Genomic DNA, 16,369 nt, shown 5'->3' with positions numbered 1-16,369 from the left:
TCCAGATCCGTGTCCGGTCCGACTCCGATCCGTCACAGCACCGGATCTAATAGGTTTCTATTCTAGTCAATGTGTTAACTTCCACTGGATCTGCTCTGTTGCGTTACGGCTGCGTCTGATCCGGCAGGTCGAAGCCCTCTGGATCAGATACACAAAACTTCTATTTTTGCCGGATGCCGGAGCATGACGCATCAATCTCAACAGAGCAGATGGAGCGGGACAGGAAGTGAGGTTTCACCAAAACAAAATGAAAACATGCGGTTAATTTTCAGAATAAAACACTCTGTGTTATCACCAGATCGTATTTCACTGAACTACAACAGCAAACCGTCATGATGAGCGGAGCCAGGCCTGGAGTCAACAGGTCAAAGGTTTTCAGAGGACCAGAAAGACAACATGGATGAGGAGAGGAGGATGAGAGTCCTTGATTCAGTAATTACTGCTGGGAAACCTCGGTCACATGACTCCAGCTGTCCAGTGGTCCTGCTCCGGATCGGAGCGGATCAGAAACTCGACCGGACACGGATCTGGTGGAAGTCTGATTATGTAAACAGAATCCTAATGAGGTTATGGTCTCAACCTCTAGTTTTAAGTCTTCTTCAATACAACATGATGTTCATTTAGTAAATTATGTTTCCATTTAGAGTCAGATTGACGATAAAGCAGGACAAGGCTACCTCAGATTTACTTAATTACCATTAAACAAGGATCATAGAGACTGGTCATCATTTTTGAATATTTAAATCATCAGATGTGATGAGTACCTCATTTTTAAAATATATATTCCCCTTTATTTTTATTAGCGCCTGGTTGTAATGTGCGTTAACTGCCTGATGGCGGCTATAGCTTGTCTGAAAGCTGTTTGCTAACCGCCTTCAAACATATAAAGAAGGACAAAGCATCAGCAGCAGTGGTGGGCTCTTTTGATTTAAAGTGGGACGATAATGTCTGCTGCCGTCAAAGAGTTATGAGTTTGAATAATAAACTAAACTGAGGTTGAGTGCAAACTTTGCTAGGTCAGAATTGGGTGGGCCATTCGGATAATCATCTAATAGTTCCCTCTGGCAATTGAAAGTATTTTTGCTTGAAGTGCCAGTCCCGAAAGGATAAAGGTTTAGCAAAGAGTATCCGCTCTCTCCTCCTTGTATGGTCACTTCTGTCTCCAAAGAGCATACACCACCAAAATGTCAAGTCAGTGATGGTTTGTCAGTCAGGGGTTTGAGGGCTACCCCTTCTTCCTCATTGGTTTCAAGAGAACAAGAGGAGAAGGGTTAAAAAGCGACTCCTGTGGCAAGAGGAGGATTAACAGTCAGGAGGGTAATATGCGGGAGTGAATCCACGAAATAAACACTAAAAAACAATAAAAACGAACGTCTCTCCTCTGGTATTTATACGATATAGCGTCTACATTATAACAACAAATAAAATTTGAAATGTTTACACGCTCCTTAACCCTACATGTCTGGTAAACAGCTACAGGAATATACTGTATGTAGACAAGTAATTACGACTATTTTGACCCCGCCCCCAGCCCCTGATGTAAGCCTTTTTTTTTCTTAAGATCCAGGTTTCCTGGTTCAGGGGCGGTTCTTTGGTGGTCGAAACACAAAGCACTTGAGCCCTGGAACTGACTCAGTGGAAAAGGGGTACATGAGTCCTGAAAGTTTCGCCTGTCAGCTGACCTGAGGCTTCTCTCTCATTGGCTGCCGTCACTTTTAAAAAGGGGGGTGCAGCTGTATGCACCCCGATTCTCTTAAGTGATTGGTCCTTTCTGTACACACCAGCACCGCTAAACACGGGCACAGCTGACCACCGATAATGCAACTTCAAACACACACACAAAAGAGAATAATGGAGTTCGGACTAGCCCGACTCCACGTTTATTTTCTCTTCATGAAGTCTGATTAAATATTTCTGACTCGAAACAAGACGAACACACTTCAAAATTTGGCAGCTCAGACTCAAACGTGTGCTTTAATTGCTTTCATCATAAGCATTAAAATACATTCCCTGGTTCTCTGAGAGTTTGAATAAACCAGAAGCAGGTTGTAAAGCAGGACTCCCCCTCTCTCTTCTTCCACCCACCTAAACAAACACACCCACACGCAGCCCAGTGATCCCTCCAGAGCATCATCCCACCTTTCCTCCCCTCACCTGATTGGCTGATCTAAATTAGGATGTAATTATCGGAGGTGTTCACGCCTGAGCTCGCTCTGCCTTGTGCGTCCTACCTTGCTCTCTTTCTCCTCCGTGTTGAGCCTGTCGTCTTCTGTCGGCACATCTGTCGGCATCTGCAAACTGAGACCGAGGATTAGGACTCCGAAAGACCCAGAAAGAGAACAAAAACCCCCTCCCCTCCCTCCTTCCCAAGATCCTCTGTCCCCAAAGCCCACTCACTTTGAGAACCCCAGCCCGAGCAGCATCCTCTCACCTGTCTCACGCGGATCTCTGCAACTACAAAGTCAGCACCGTCTCTCTCTCCTTCCCCTCTCTCTCTCTCATGCGCGCGCTTTCCTCCTCCTCCTCCTCCTCTCTCTCTCTCTCTCTTTCTCTCTCTCTCTCTCTCTCTCTCTCTCTCTCTCTCTCTCTCTCTCTCTCTCTCTCTCTCTCTCTCTCCCCCTTCAGGTTAGGGCCCAGGTCCAGCTCTGCAGTCGGCAGCACCGTCATTCATCACCTCCTCTCTGACTCACTGACTTGTGAAGTAAAGATTTGGACTTCCTGCAGAGGAGAGGAGAGATGAAACCAGCTGCCCCCAACCCCGCCTCAAGTCTCCCTCCTCTCTCCTTCCCTCCTCTCCTCCCTCCTTCAGTCTGTCAGTGTTTCCTGCAGGTGCACGCGGCTCCTAATGCCAGGTGGAGCAGAAAGATGCTCAGTGTCACGAACATTTCGCCTGACCTCTGTTGGAAAGATGGACGCAATGTGAAGAGTGTCCACTAGGGGGCAGCACATCACAAGTCCTGCTTTTAATTGGATTTGAATGAGTGTGAGTTTCTGTGTTTTTCCATGGAGAGCATCTGTTCAAAATGTGTTATGATGGGGTTTTCCTGTCGTTAATAGAAGCATCACACCTCTTCTACCTACTTTCACACCTTTTCTCTCAGTTTACACACCCTCCTGTCTTCCTTGTGTGCCTCTAACGTCACACACACCTCATTAACGAAATCAAGTTACTCTAGAGCCAGATCCAAGGAGTGTATTTGGACATGTTTTCTGTCAAAAAATTAGTGTGTCCCCGAGCGCTGGTGTGTCCCTCCAACACAAAGCCACAATAGACTCCGGCAGTGAGCATCCAGGGCGCTATTATAGCCCTAATCCTGCTCCTATTATACAGGCCAGAGAGAGAGCGAGAGACACAGAGAGGGAGGTAGAGCCGAAGATGAGGTCATCCCAAACAGAGCACACCCAGGGTCACTGCCTCACTATAGAAGCACACAGATAAAGAGAGAGAGAGAGAGGCGTGGAGCCGGGCGAGCTACGTGGGAGATGCTCAGATAGGTGAATGGAAGAGGTTAAAACCTGTGAGCACGCCGCACAAAAACACGCCACAGCACAGCACGGGGATGGTAAAGTTCTGTTTATTTCAGATGCATATGAAACCACACTACAACAGGAGCAGGAAACCATGAAAATGGCCGTCAGTATATGTTAACTCTAATCACAGTCGGATAAAATAAACCGTAGGAAAGTAAAAATACACGCTAGTGGAATAAAACCAGTAAATCAGAACATAAATAAACAATAAATACTGAATAAATAAGTGAATAAATAAAAACAATTTATTTAACCTACACCCAAAATAAATAGCTCTAATGGATGCTTGAACCCTGGTGAGGATTTCAGGAGGACTTTTTTTTTTTGCACTTTTGAATCCCTGCACTGTTTTCTGTACCCAGAGTCCTGCGTCCAGCTCTGTGTTGTTGCATGTATTTGGTGACGGTCCCTGCTACAGAGGTGTTCAATCTGCCTGAAAATAGCTCCACTAGTCTGGACAAAACCACACAAATCATGCCACACTCTTTACGCCTGCTGCGCGGGGTTTATCTGCAGTCACACACGAGCAGCTCCTCTGTTTGTATGTAAAATCTCGTTCTGTTGAGAGCCAACAGCGAGGCTCCCTGTTTTATTCTGACTGGCAAAAATATATTTCTGCTTTAAAAAAAAAGAGAGATCCCCCCTTCTATTCATTTAGCACAATCACTGAAGACCCTCATTAAAAGGTATCCTTGTACATTCTTTCATCTATATGTTTTTTAATCTTACAAAGAAGAACAAGTCCTGGTGAGCTTCAACACTTTGGTAGGCAACTGTGAAATATCAGCTGGCAAATACAACCGCATGCCGTGGATACTTTATCCAAGCCCATACCACTCCACATCCAGCACCACAGCACTACTCAGACCTCTGCAGCTTCAGCAGCTTATTATAAAAAACACAACTACACTTTGAGCCACGCGATTGAAGAGAAAATGGTGTTGCATAGATAACATGATCAGCAAGGGAGTCAGGGACTAGTGATACACTTTAAAGAACGAGTCCTGTGTGATCAAACCCGGGCTCTTTTCATGAAACAGGATCTAAATAACTATTAGGTGAACAAACGTTGAAAAGCTTATCCAGTAGAGTCCTTCAGCAGGCAGCACTGAGTCAGGCTGTAATGGCTGCAACATAAACCTTTGAGGCAATCACGCTTGATCAAAATACATCCTCTTCCACATTCCATTTTTTTATCCCTGATAGGCTCAGATTTTTGTTCTAAGAATCTTTTAAGCGATAATTTTTCAAGACCGGAAACAGATCGCTTACTTCTTAGCTACCAAACTCCATTCACTGAAACAGTCATTTAACCTTGCAGAACTCAGGTGTGTTTAAAACATGCACGCGGTCTCAGTGACGTCACCCATTCATTTCTGAAGACGGGTTATGAAGCCCAAAGATCGTGCTCGCCAAATTGGAACTAACTTCCTGCTAAGTTGGAAGTGGAGTGTAGTCAATAGCTTAGCCGTCTGGAGAACAATTACTACGGCAGCCTTTAGCCACCCCGTTAATTATGCATAACACTAAGTTTTTACATCAAAACCCCCTGTTTCTATAATAAAGTATTTAAAACATGGACGTAGTTATGAAGCCCAAAGATGGTGCTCGCTACATTGGAAATTCTGACTCAAGCTAGCTTCCTGTTAAGCTACAGACGGAGTGTAAGCAGTAGCTACTACAGCAGCCTTCAACCATCCCACTAATGATGCATAACTCCCAAAATTTTGCCCCATTCATAATGTGATCATTCGTAACAACATTCATAGAGCTGTTCGATGAAAAAATGTGCCATAGTGACCAAGTCTGTTTTTATATCAGGCTTTAAACACGTTTATTTCTGCTGTAAAATTCTACATTCAAATATTGAATGTAATGGGGATTCCCTGGCTTTTGGAGACAGCCTCAAGTGGACACTTAAGGAACTGCATTTTTTTGCACTTGTGTGCTTGGATTGGCTGCACTTTTGAACACCAGAGGTTGTCACTTGGGTAGATTCTGCCGTATTACTGGATCAGAATTAACTATATAAAACAATTACAGCGTGTCCTAGCAGCATGTGATGCAAGTGAGCGTCAGAGATGAAAGCAGCTTGGTAATACTGTTTCTTAAAGTTATATTTTTTTGCATTTCTATTAGATAGGACAGCTGAAGAGAGACAGGAAACGTGGGGAGCAGAGAGTGGGGGAAGACATGCAGCAAATGGTAGAGGCTGGGAGTTGAGCCTGTGACCTCCGTGACGAGGACTACAGCCTCTGTATATTAGACCACTAAGTCACTGGGGCTATGGTAGCTGGTTGAGAGCGACGCGGTGTTAAGCAAGACAATGTTTTTGCACTGACCCCCTGTTTCAACCACAGAGTGTTTAAAACATGGAACTAGTCTCTTTGAATCATTCATTGGTTTTCAAATACAAGCTTTGAAGCCAAACAATGGTGGACGCCATATTGGAAATGTCAACCTGACTTTTGATCAACCTAAACACGGACAAAGAGACGAAGCTTAGGTGAGCTGTTATCCTCCTGGCTGACAGCTACAATGTGCCCACCTGTCGATCAACTCAGCCAAGCCTCTATTTATGCAAATTATGTCTAACTCTGAGCTTCCATAAGATCAAAATGGATGTGTTATAAAAAAATTACCCTTCCATGCAGTGTGTACGAATGAATAAATGAGCTATATAACAAAAAACTTTTTTTGAATAAGATCGTAAATGTGTTTAATTCTGCTGTAAAATTAGACATTGTAATACGGAACCTAATGGAGCTCCTTGGCTTTTGGAGCAAGTCTCAAGTGGACACTTGAGGAACTGCAGTTTTTTGCACTGGCCTCATTTTCCAACACATTTTGCTGCCACCAGTTTTCTACTTGTATTCCTGTTGCTTGTATAGACGTGCATACAGAGTAGTTGATTCCTGTAGTTCAGGTGAGGAGTTACCTGAATGATACCTCCTGATTTCACTTCTAAAAACTTTAAAAAGTGGTGTTATACTAACACCTGGAGCTGTTCTGCTTCTATGTTTCTAAAGTGCAAACGTAGGAAGATAGAAAATACTCGGGATGTCTCCAGTGCTCAGCTGATAGCAACTGATATTAATCATTCAACGGATGCTGTATTAATAGTAACAGCTAGCGTTCATTGCTACATGCTACAATGCAAAATCTGGCACTTACGTGCTGTTAGGACACACTTTAAGAAACAAAGCTAACCAGAAACAAACTCTGGAGTTGTGCAAAGAGTCTGATGGTGGTTTCGAAGTTAGTGATGCAACATCTGTTTCTTCCTCTTTAACTTGAAGCTCATTAGGACAACAATCTGAGTCTGTCAGTGACAGGAACCAGAACTTTTAGCATATGTCGTTTGATAACGTTGCAGCCATTAGAGCTCATTTCACAGTTGCTGTTTGAAGAAATCTACTGTTCCTGTTTGTTCTTTAGACCCTGAAACCTTCAGAAATAGAGCCTGGGTTTAAAAACACCAGACTTCATCTTTAAAATAAAGCTTTTTCAACCATTTGCAGATCTTTTTTTCCCCACTTTTGCTCAGAAATATCAAACTATAGATCTCAGACAGTTTTTGTGTAACAGTCATTCACAGTAAAGTCAAACTGAGTCCTTGTAGCAGCCTAGAGCTGAGTCAAACTCTCTGAATTCAAAGTCAGTGTCCCTTTTATCAACCAGGGAGGATTTCACAGTGGTACAGCCTGCCGTCGTCTCCTCCCACCTCCTCCCTCACACACAAACATGCTGAACACGTACACGTCCTTGTTTTCTCCTGATTACTCATCATTGATTGCTTGATGTTGGCTGGTCTGGTTTCATCGTTCCTCCCTCTGGGTCACACTCAGAGGAAGTAGTCAGGGGGTGGTGAAGGTGGGTTGCTGTTGCGGGTTGGTGGTGCGTCGCTGGCGATGCTGTGGTTGGTGGTGAGGAGCTTCTCGTAGCGAGCCTTGTAGGCGTCTCGCTCCCTCAGCACTCGAGTCAGCTCACACTGGAGCTGCTCCAACTGAGGAGGGGGGGAAAGACGAGAACGTTCACATTTACTTTGCAGAGACACAGTGTGAAGATGCTCACTTAGACGTTTACAGCTACACGAGGAAAACTGTGATTCTAATACAGCTCAGACATGTCAGAGAAAAACATACGATGCATACTTTAACAACAAACAGTCACTCACTAGCACCCATCAGCAGCAGAATAAATCGTAATAAGTCATAATGAAGCACTTAAAGTCACAGTGAGGAGTTTTCATGTGTTGATTCTGGCAACCCCTCTGGATGAAGTCGGAAGTGTTTTTCTACAATGGAAACTAATCATTAATTACGATCTTATAAGCTTGGCTAAGTATGTAAATTGTTTAGTGATTGTTCCACAGAGTACACTCGGAACAGTTTCCTTTACGTATCAGCATTAATAATGACGTTAAAGCTCCTGTGAGGAGTTTTTGACCAGTTATGATATTATATCTTAATTTGTAATGCCTGTAAGCAGAGGGAAGAAGGGGATAGGTGACGGACAAGACGAGTCACATCACTACATTTCACTGTAAAAGAAATCAGCAAAGTTGTAAGTGGTACCATTTTGTCCACAGGGGGCGCCAAAATCAACACAAATAGGGACATGCTATGTATAGCCATCGCCACCCGTACAATATAGTCATGCAAATGGTGGATTAGTAAGGGTTATATAATAACTCATAAAGAGCCAACATCTACTGATAAACATGCAGGGACTTCTTTTAACTTGGGTGGTCAACCAGCGCACTAACTCGTGCAGGTGGCATTAAGAATGCGTGAGCACATACACGAATGATGTCCTTTCTAATCATGTCCACTTTAACTAACATTGAAATATATAATCAATGTTATTTTCCTGGTTTTCAGCTTTAAGGGCGATATCTAAATCTTCTAGCTGAATTCCTCAAAGACTAAAAAAGAAGATACTTGCTCTAAAGAGGATTAGAGCCACTGATGTTTTTTTGGGGGGGTTCTGACCTTTTTTACAGAATGTTGTTTTTCTTTTTTCAGAATTCTACAATTCTGAGATCAAAGACAGAATTCTGGAATTCTGTCTTTGATTTCAGAATTCCAGAACACCTGCTGCCCTGGAAATCTGAACGCTGATTGTTTTTTAGTGACTCAACATCGAGCAGATTTGTGTCTCAGTGTAAATGTTTCCCCAAAAAACTAACTCACAAGAAAAGTGCTGCATTAAAAATTAAAAAAAAGCCCTTAGAAGCCTGTTGAAACACAGTACAAATCATTCTGAACATAAGCCCCGCCCCTGACCAGACAGATAGCCAATTCTAGTTTAAGAGTTTAGGGTGACACCAAGGTCAGCCAATTAGATCGCAATCTTGGCCCATGCCACCCTTGGCCACTGTTCGTTATACCCCCTGTATGCGTGCAAACAGTTTATATAGAACATTAATATTGATTGTTATTTCTCAAATGTTCTTACTGTTGTATTTCTTTGTCTTTCATGTGGTAGTTGTTGTTATTTGTTTTTTTTGTCTGTTGCTACCAGGGGCGTAGCAGAATCTGGATCTTGTTCTAAGGCGTCCCCTACAGCCCCCTCCTTGTGTGCCTGTACCTTCTGTGATAACATGTCTGGAGTGATAGCTACAGGGATTGAGGAGTGTATGATGCAAAATGTTTTACCTTTGAGGTCTTAATACCTCAGATTCCGGACTAGATTTGGGGTTTGAATAAAAAGAGGAGTCTTAATCTGGAGCTCATGTACCTGTTGTGTGAGCACGTGTTTCTCGGACTCCAGCGCGTGGCGGTGCTGGAGGCGTTTGTAGCGGCAGGACTGGGCGTAGCCGCGGTTCTTTAGCGTGCGTCGTTTCTGCTTCAGACGCACCACCTCGTCCTTACTCACGCCGCGCAGGTGCCGGTTCAGCTCGCGCACTGACAGGCTCACCAGCTGCTCGTCAGAGAAACGCTCGTTCACACCACACTGAGGAGCAGACGGAGGAAACACAGGGAGAGGAAATAAAGTTCAGACATGAAGTGAGAAGTGTTGGATTCAGATACATCAAACTGTGAGCGGTGAATGTGTGCTTCTGTCATCACCACATGTCTGTAATCTGAGGTGTAATCTGACTGAGTGTGGGTGACAGTTATCAGGATTACACACAGCAATAATAGCAGATATTATCATAAGCTCATAGCTTGCTCCACTTAAAGATTCACGCAGACATCCTGATGGACCAGATGACAAAGTTTAACAAACCAAAATAATCAAACTCACAAGCTGTAATAGCAGTTTCCTCAAAGCATATTAAGTCAACAAAAGACAAGTATAAATGTGAAAGTTGTTTTAATACTTCTGTTCAGAAATCTCTAACAAAGAAGGATCTAAATATTTCAAAAAGGCCAAAAAAATGTACGTTAATTATTTTTAAGCTGCACATATCTAAAAACAGGGTCTGTAATTTAAATGAGTGTAAATTAATCTATTTATAATGTACTGTTTTTGAAAATGTATGAAAATGGCAGTTATAAAGTGCATATAAACACTTGAAAGAGACCCTGAAGTGTTGAATATAAAAGGATATATTTTGCTCATAAATTTGTACTTCGATGTAGCTTCTCTTATCATGGCCTCAAAGACAGACATCCTTAAAGTGATACTTCAGATCTGCACAGACATTAATAACCATGTTCTAATGTCCTAATCCTAATCCTTCACTGTTCAATCCCTCTCTCCTGCTCAGCCCTCTAATGCGACAAGTGTCGATGTGACTCTCTCACCTTCAAACATTACTGTGTAAAAACAAAGTACACAAACAAGCATGTTCGGTTCCTCTTCTGTTTTTTATCTTTTTATTCTGTTTTGTAAATTTGTACAAAACAGAATAAAAAGATGATCCTCAAGTAAATAACATATATTTAACAGAATCTGGCTTTCCTTGAATAGCGCTTGTTTATCTGTTAGTGGTGAGTCTCAGCTTCACTGTAAACGTTCCACAGAGGATTCCCTCTGGCTTCCTTCAGCGTTATAAATATGAAACAAAAACTGCTGTACTTGTGATGTTCTTGTACTTAAGAGCATCATGATGCAGATTAGTCAAAAGTCAAGCTTTGTCAGGTCTGTCCTCAAGGGGAAAAGAAAACTACTTTTACAATGTTTGTTGAATGGAGGTCTATGAAAGAGGATTGGAGAAACTGATGTTTTTTTTAGAATGTTCCATTTGTTCTCAGAATTCTGGAATTCTGTCTTTGGTCAGACTATCCTCTATTCGAAATGTCTTTTCAGATGCTGATCAGAGAACAACCATGGTGTGACAGTAAGAAGCTGTTGTGTTGGCGTTTTCTTGTTTTATGAATTAGCTTGAACATAAATCCATCCCCAGATCTGGATGGATGTATCTAAGTGATTTGTTGTGTATCTGACTAACTTGTGAGTGATGGTGATGGTGATGATGGTGGCTGCCATGCATGGGGTGGTGTGGATGATGCTGATGATGGTGATGCTGGTGATGATGAAGGCGGCCCGTTGGGCTGAGGGGTTGGTATGGAGCCGAACCAGGGGCGGCGTTAGGGAGCGATGGAGGGGCTGATGAGAGGAAGACGAGCGGGCGGTGGCACATGTCTGTCCCTTTGGTGCAGGAGATGTCACCTCCGCTGTCGCTGCTGGAGTCTCCCAGGTTACTGCTGGAGCTCTGAGAAAGACCCGGAAACTGGTGGGAGAGAAGAAGAACATTAATATGAAATCTGAAGGTAGAAATGGCAGATAGGGAGAAAGCAGGGACCTGAAAAAGAAAGCCAATACAGGAATGCCCAAAATGCAGTTCCTCAACTGTCCACTAGAGGCTGGATCCTAAAGTGAGTCAATAGAGCCCCATTTTACATCCTCGTATGAAAACCAACTGTTAGTGCTAGCTCAATTCTCTATCATGGCTAATGAACAAGGATGAATTGTTAAAAAATTCACCTGTTATTCTAAACTAAACTCGTTCATCTGGGGCCTGGCCTCTTTGAGTGACACCTCAGTCACTTAACTTAACTTCTTTTCCGTGTTTATGGTGTTGGAGCCTTCTGGAGATTTGTTCATGTAAATATCCGAAAAGTAATCTGTCTATCTGTGTGCTTTACCGACTAATAGACTTTCCACGATGTCTGTGCGCCAGTTTTTTCACCACTTTGGTTTTAAAGATTAGTTGGCACCAATTTTCTGGATCTGTGCTCACCAAACCTGGCTAGCTGGCTCATGGAGAGTTTTTCAAACACTGATTTATCCTTGGTAATTGTCAATAGTAGTCTGGGTTGTTGATGGCTTTTTCATTAGAGAGGTTTTCAATTTCCACTTCAAACTGTTCTGCAAGTATAGAGTTGAAAACGTCCCAAAAGCAATATTTGTCCAAATATGGTCACATCCTGCTGCAGAAAACCAACATGGCGGCCCAATTGGAGGCAGTCAACAAACTAATAGTCTATGTCAGTGTGGCTATGTTCGTTATCTACACAGTCAATGAAAGTTACCTGTGAGCTGACGGCTGCAGCAGCTGAGTTCAGTAGCGCCTCCACAGCATCCTCACAGCCCAGAAATCCATTCACCGGCCCCCTCTCTCGGTCCCCTCTCTCCGGCACTCCTCCCAGAGCGCCCAGTAGGGTGGCAGGCCCCGTCACCTCCCCTCCAAACTGCTGCTGGAGAGCTGCCAGCCAGATCAGGTCCTCCAGGGAGGCCGGGGTGGGACCCTGAGGACCGCCATGGGCCGGGCTACCCTCCACGTTCCCCTGAGAGCTGATACTGGAGGTGAAGCTGTTGGAGATGGAGAGGGGGAAGGAGATGGAGGAGGACGAGGAGGAGAGGGAGGAAGACCCTGATGGTGGTGGGTGAGTGTCGCTAAGCGTCGGCGAGGGGGGCAGCGAGTTGTACGGGCTGGAGTTCAGACTGGAGTCCTGTGGAGGATGGCCTGTGTACGGGGAGCTGGAGGGGTCGTGAGGGAGGCCTGATTTGGGAAACGCACATTGAGAAGCAAGAGGAGGCGTGTCGGATTTCACCTCGAACTTCAGGAGGTCGAAGTCGTTCAGGTACTCCATGGCCAGGGGGCTGGGAGGGAGGGAGGGCATGGGGAGGGGAGGAGAGGACATGCTGTCTGCTGCTGCTGCTGCCGCTGTTCGGGGGGAGCTTACACAGGGTTTTCCGCGTGTCAGGATCTTTGTAGAGTCCCCTGCTCTGCCTCAGTGCCGCTCATAGACAGCAGCAGGAGTGAAGACAGGAAGTAGGCTGCTGTGTGATTTTCCTCTCTGAGAACTTGTTCTGTCCAGTGTCCTCGTCTCTGCGCCTTTAGTCCTGAGGGAAACAAAGATAGGGTCGGGACAAAGGGACGAGAGGAGGGAACAGCGTTACAAGTTTTCAGGTGTAAAAAATAACCAATGAAGTGCGAAGTGAAGAGACAATGTTTGTTTGTTGAATGGAGGTCTATGAAAGAGGATTAGGCACTATAACCACTGATGTAATCTAGGTCTGTCCTTTTTCACGGAGTGTTAAATTTTTTTTTAGAATTCAGAGATCAAAGACAGAATTCCAGAATTCTGTCTTTGATCTCAGAATTCTAGAACACCTGCTGTTGCTCTCCATACAGACTGTTTTTCCTGCACACCACAAAGATATGAGAAAGAAATGGGGGGACAGAAGAGCTACAGTACAATTTTCAGCAAGAAACAGGTAGATGAGCGGGGTCAGATTCATCCCTCCTTTCAAAACAAGGCCCGTGACTCATGCACACTCATGCACACTCATGCACGTGCACCTCAACCTGCTCCTGCAGAAAATCGGACGTTCACGGTCAAATCAGAAAACTTAAAGATCCTCCTTGAACTCTCGATGTGCATTTTTAAAAGTTGTTTTAAGACATCACAGTCCTCTCGCTCTGATATTTTCATCTCTAGATTGTAAAAGCCTTGTCTTCTGCCTGCCAAGTGCTGTATTCATCAGTGTGTAGAAGTGAGTGCAGGTTGTTGCCCTGATGTAATCTCTCTCACACATACACACACACACACACACACACACACACACACACACACACACACACACACACACACACACACACACACACACACACAATAGATAAAACGTTATATATCTAGAAAGATCCGCCGACTGAACACAAACATACGACACTCAGAGGGCTTAATCATTTTTGACAGAGAGGTCCGCAGAGAGCAAATCCAATTACCTTCAGATTGAGACTTTAATCCAGACACACAGACTTTCTGATATGAAATATATGTTCTACAGTCAAAGTTATTTATGATAAATATTGTTAAACTTTTAGTTTGTACAGAAATATTTGCTCCACGAAAACAGAATATCACTTCAAACATGTCTAACGTTTCATGAGTGCCGCAGACTCCAAGCAAACTCAGACTTAAGAAGAGGAAACTTCTGTTTTTTAAACAAGTTGAGAAGGAAATTTAAATATCTAAGAACATTTGGACACGTTTGGATGAAATTTGAATCATTGTTGTACAAATTTAAGTTGATTTAATTCAACTCTGGTCGACCCACCTCTGTATAAAAATGTTAAACAGCTGATGGTGTCAAATAGAAATATTAGGAGTCCATTTCAATACATTGAATGTTAAATATTGTTACACAGTTGCTTCAAAATTATTCTTATACAGTAATTAAAGGATGATTTACACATTTTTTAAGTTTGGAATGTCAGATTTGCACATTTGCACGTCCAAAATTCATATTTTTGTTGATTTTATTGTCTATATTGATGATTAATATGTCAATTTTTACAATTGTATGAGTAAGAATTAATCTGCATTAAAAGCAAGAACTGTACTGAGCTTTAAAATTGAGTTATGGATGAATTAGCAACTTGGAAATATGAGATTTAGACATTGAATCAAAGTCATCTGTGCTTGAGTTTGAATATAAGTTGACAGTATAGGTTATGTTGAAGTTACAGGTATCTGCATTGTGGGTATTTTAAGTAATTTAAGTCATTTAAACTTCATAGATTTGTTGATTTGGTGCTCAAATGAATCAAAACCAAGCATGGAGAGCAGATTCATTTGAGGAATCTTTAACTAGAACAGATAAAAGTCAAACTGTCGCTTTCAGGAAGCGTCTGTTCAACTTTAAACTTTACATTTAAGTTGAGTAAAATAAAAGTAAGTGAGAATAAACAGCTGATCTCAGAGCTCACACAATCTGACGCTTCACTCACTTTCTGCTCACATCATGAGGGTAGAGATATTTGGTTCACACGGAAAGCTGTGGTAAAGTTATTTCCTCCGACATCACCAACGACAAACCTTCAGATTCAACTTTTAAAATCACCCTCAAGTTTAGAAATCCACCCTCAGCCCGTCAGCTCGACCACCTGCGGGTCAAAATGGACGTAAAAGAAAGCAAACAGTGACAGCGAGCCATGGAGGCCTCAAACTGGCTGTGGACCAGAGTCAACGGAGAGAGAGAGGAGCACACACACACACACACGCTCATACACACACACACACATGCTCATACACACACACACACACACACACACACACATTTATGAGAGAATGAAGTAAAGAGGGAGGTCAGAGTGGATGGAGGGATCTTACCGTGGCTCATAGAGGTGAAGGATGGTTTGCAGCTCCGTCTGGCACACACACAAACACACACACACACTCACACACACACACAGAAATAATGAACTGACAGGCCCTCTGACACGCTCGCAGAGGAAACATGGAGTGTGTTGGTGTGTGTGCGCATGAGAGTGTGTATAGCACTCTGTGACTGAGTGCCACTGCCCCCTTTCTTTCTCTGAGTCCCCCTCTGAAAATCCCACAGTCCCCTCCCTCTCCCCCACCTCTCTCTCTCTCTCTCTCTCTCTAACACTCTGCCTTTGTGATCTCTCTATCTCTTTTCCATTTGTCTGTCTCTCTGTCTCTGTCTCCCTCTTTCCATCTCTCTCTCTCTCCCCTCTTTCTTTCTTTGTCCCTCTTTCTTTCTCCCTCCATCCTTTACGTTTGTGACTCAACCTTTCTTTTCCATCTCTCCCCCATCCGATGTCTCTCTTTCTTTCCTCCTTTTTCTTTTCTCTCTGTCTCTGTCCCCTTCTCTCTCTCTCTCTCTCTCTCTCTCTCTCTGGCCCTGTTTGTCTCCCTCTCTTCCACTTTTCTCTACATCTGTCTCTGCATCCCTTACTTTCTGTCTCCTTTTCTCTCTCCATTTCTCTCTCCATTCTGTTCTTCTCTCCCATTTCCCCTCTCCCTTCTTTCTCTTCTCCATACATCTCTCTTTTCCTCTCCCTCTTCTCTCTCTCTTTTTCTCTCTCACTCCATCTCTCTCTTCTTTTCTCTGTCTCCCATCTTCTCTCTCTTTTTTTTGCTTTGTCATCCCTACGTGTTCTCCCACTCTCTTCTTCTCCCTCCCTCTCTCTCTTCCTCTATCTTTTCAGTTCACTGGCATGTCCACACTATCCATCAGTGTCTGTCCCTCATCCCTCTCTCTTTTTGTTCTCATCTCTCTCCATCCGTTCATGTCTTCCTCTGATGCAATTGATTTTTCTCGTCATGTGAGGTTAAAGTATTTCTCTGTCTCTCACACACACACACTCACACACACACACACACACACACACACACACACACACACACACACACAGGTTTCTGACTCTCTAGTGTCAGATAATAAAGTTTGAACAGAGGTGTTAAAGTTTGGACGGTAGTATCGGAGCGTGTTGGACTCAGCAGCGCCTCACGGTGGGCGCTGACAGAAACTGAGCTGAGCCTGAAGGAGACTCATGGACAGACGAATCAGGAGAGACTTTGAGAACAGGAAGCATCACAGGTAGAGATGCAGACTTGCAGATCATTTCACA

At 43.6% G+C, this 16,369-nt stretch overlaps 1 protein-coding gene across 1 annotated transcript; it reads right to left on the bottom strand.

Annotated features, from left to right (window-relative positions):
• Positions 1 to 6,593: 6,593 nt before the first annotated feature.
• nrl (neural retina leucine zipper) lies at positions 6,594 to 12,611 on the bottom strand (the record flags this gene model as incomplete). The annotated part of the gene is made up of 4 exons (XM_034705782.1): positions 6,594 to 7,537; positions 9,274 to 9,489; positions 10,934 to 11,215; positions 12,018 to 12,611. Coding segments are annotated over 4 exons (1,254 nt in total), but the record flags the coding sequence as incomplete, so codon positions are not given.
• Positions 12,612 to 16,369: the final 3,758 nt, after the last annotated feature.

This window comes from Notolabrus celidotus, chromosome 2 (genome assembly GCF_009762535.1).
Source record: "Notolabrus celidotus isolate fNotCel1 chromosome 2, fNotCel1.pri, whole genome shotgun sequence".
NCBI classification, from domain to species: Eukaryota; Metazoa; Chordata; class Actinopteri; order Labriformes; family Labridae; genus Notolabrus; species Notolabrus celidotus.
This window is presented reverse-complemented; position numbering and strand designations above follow the sequence as displayed.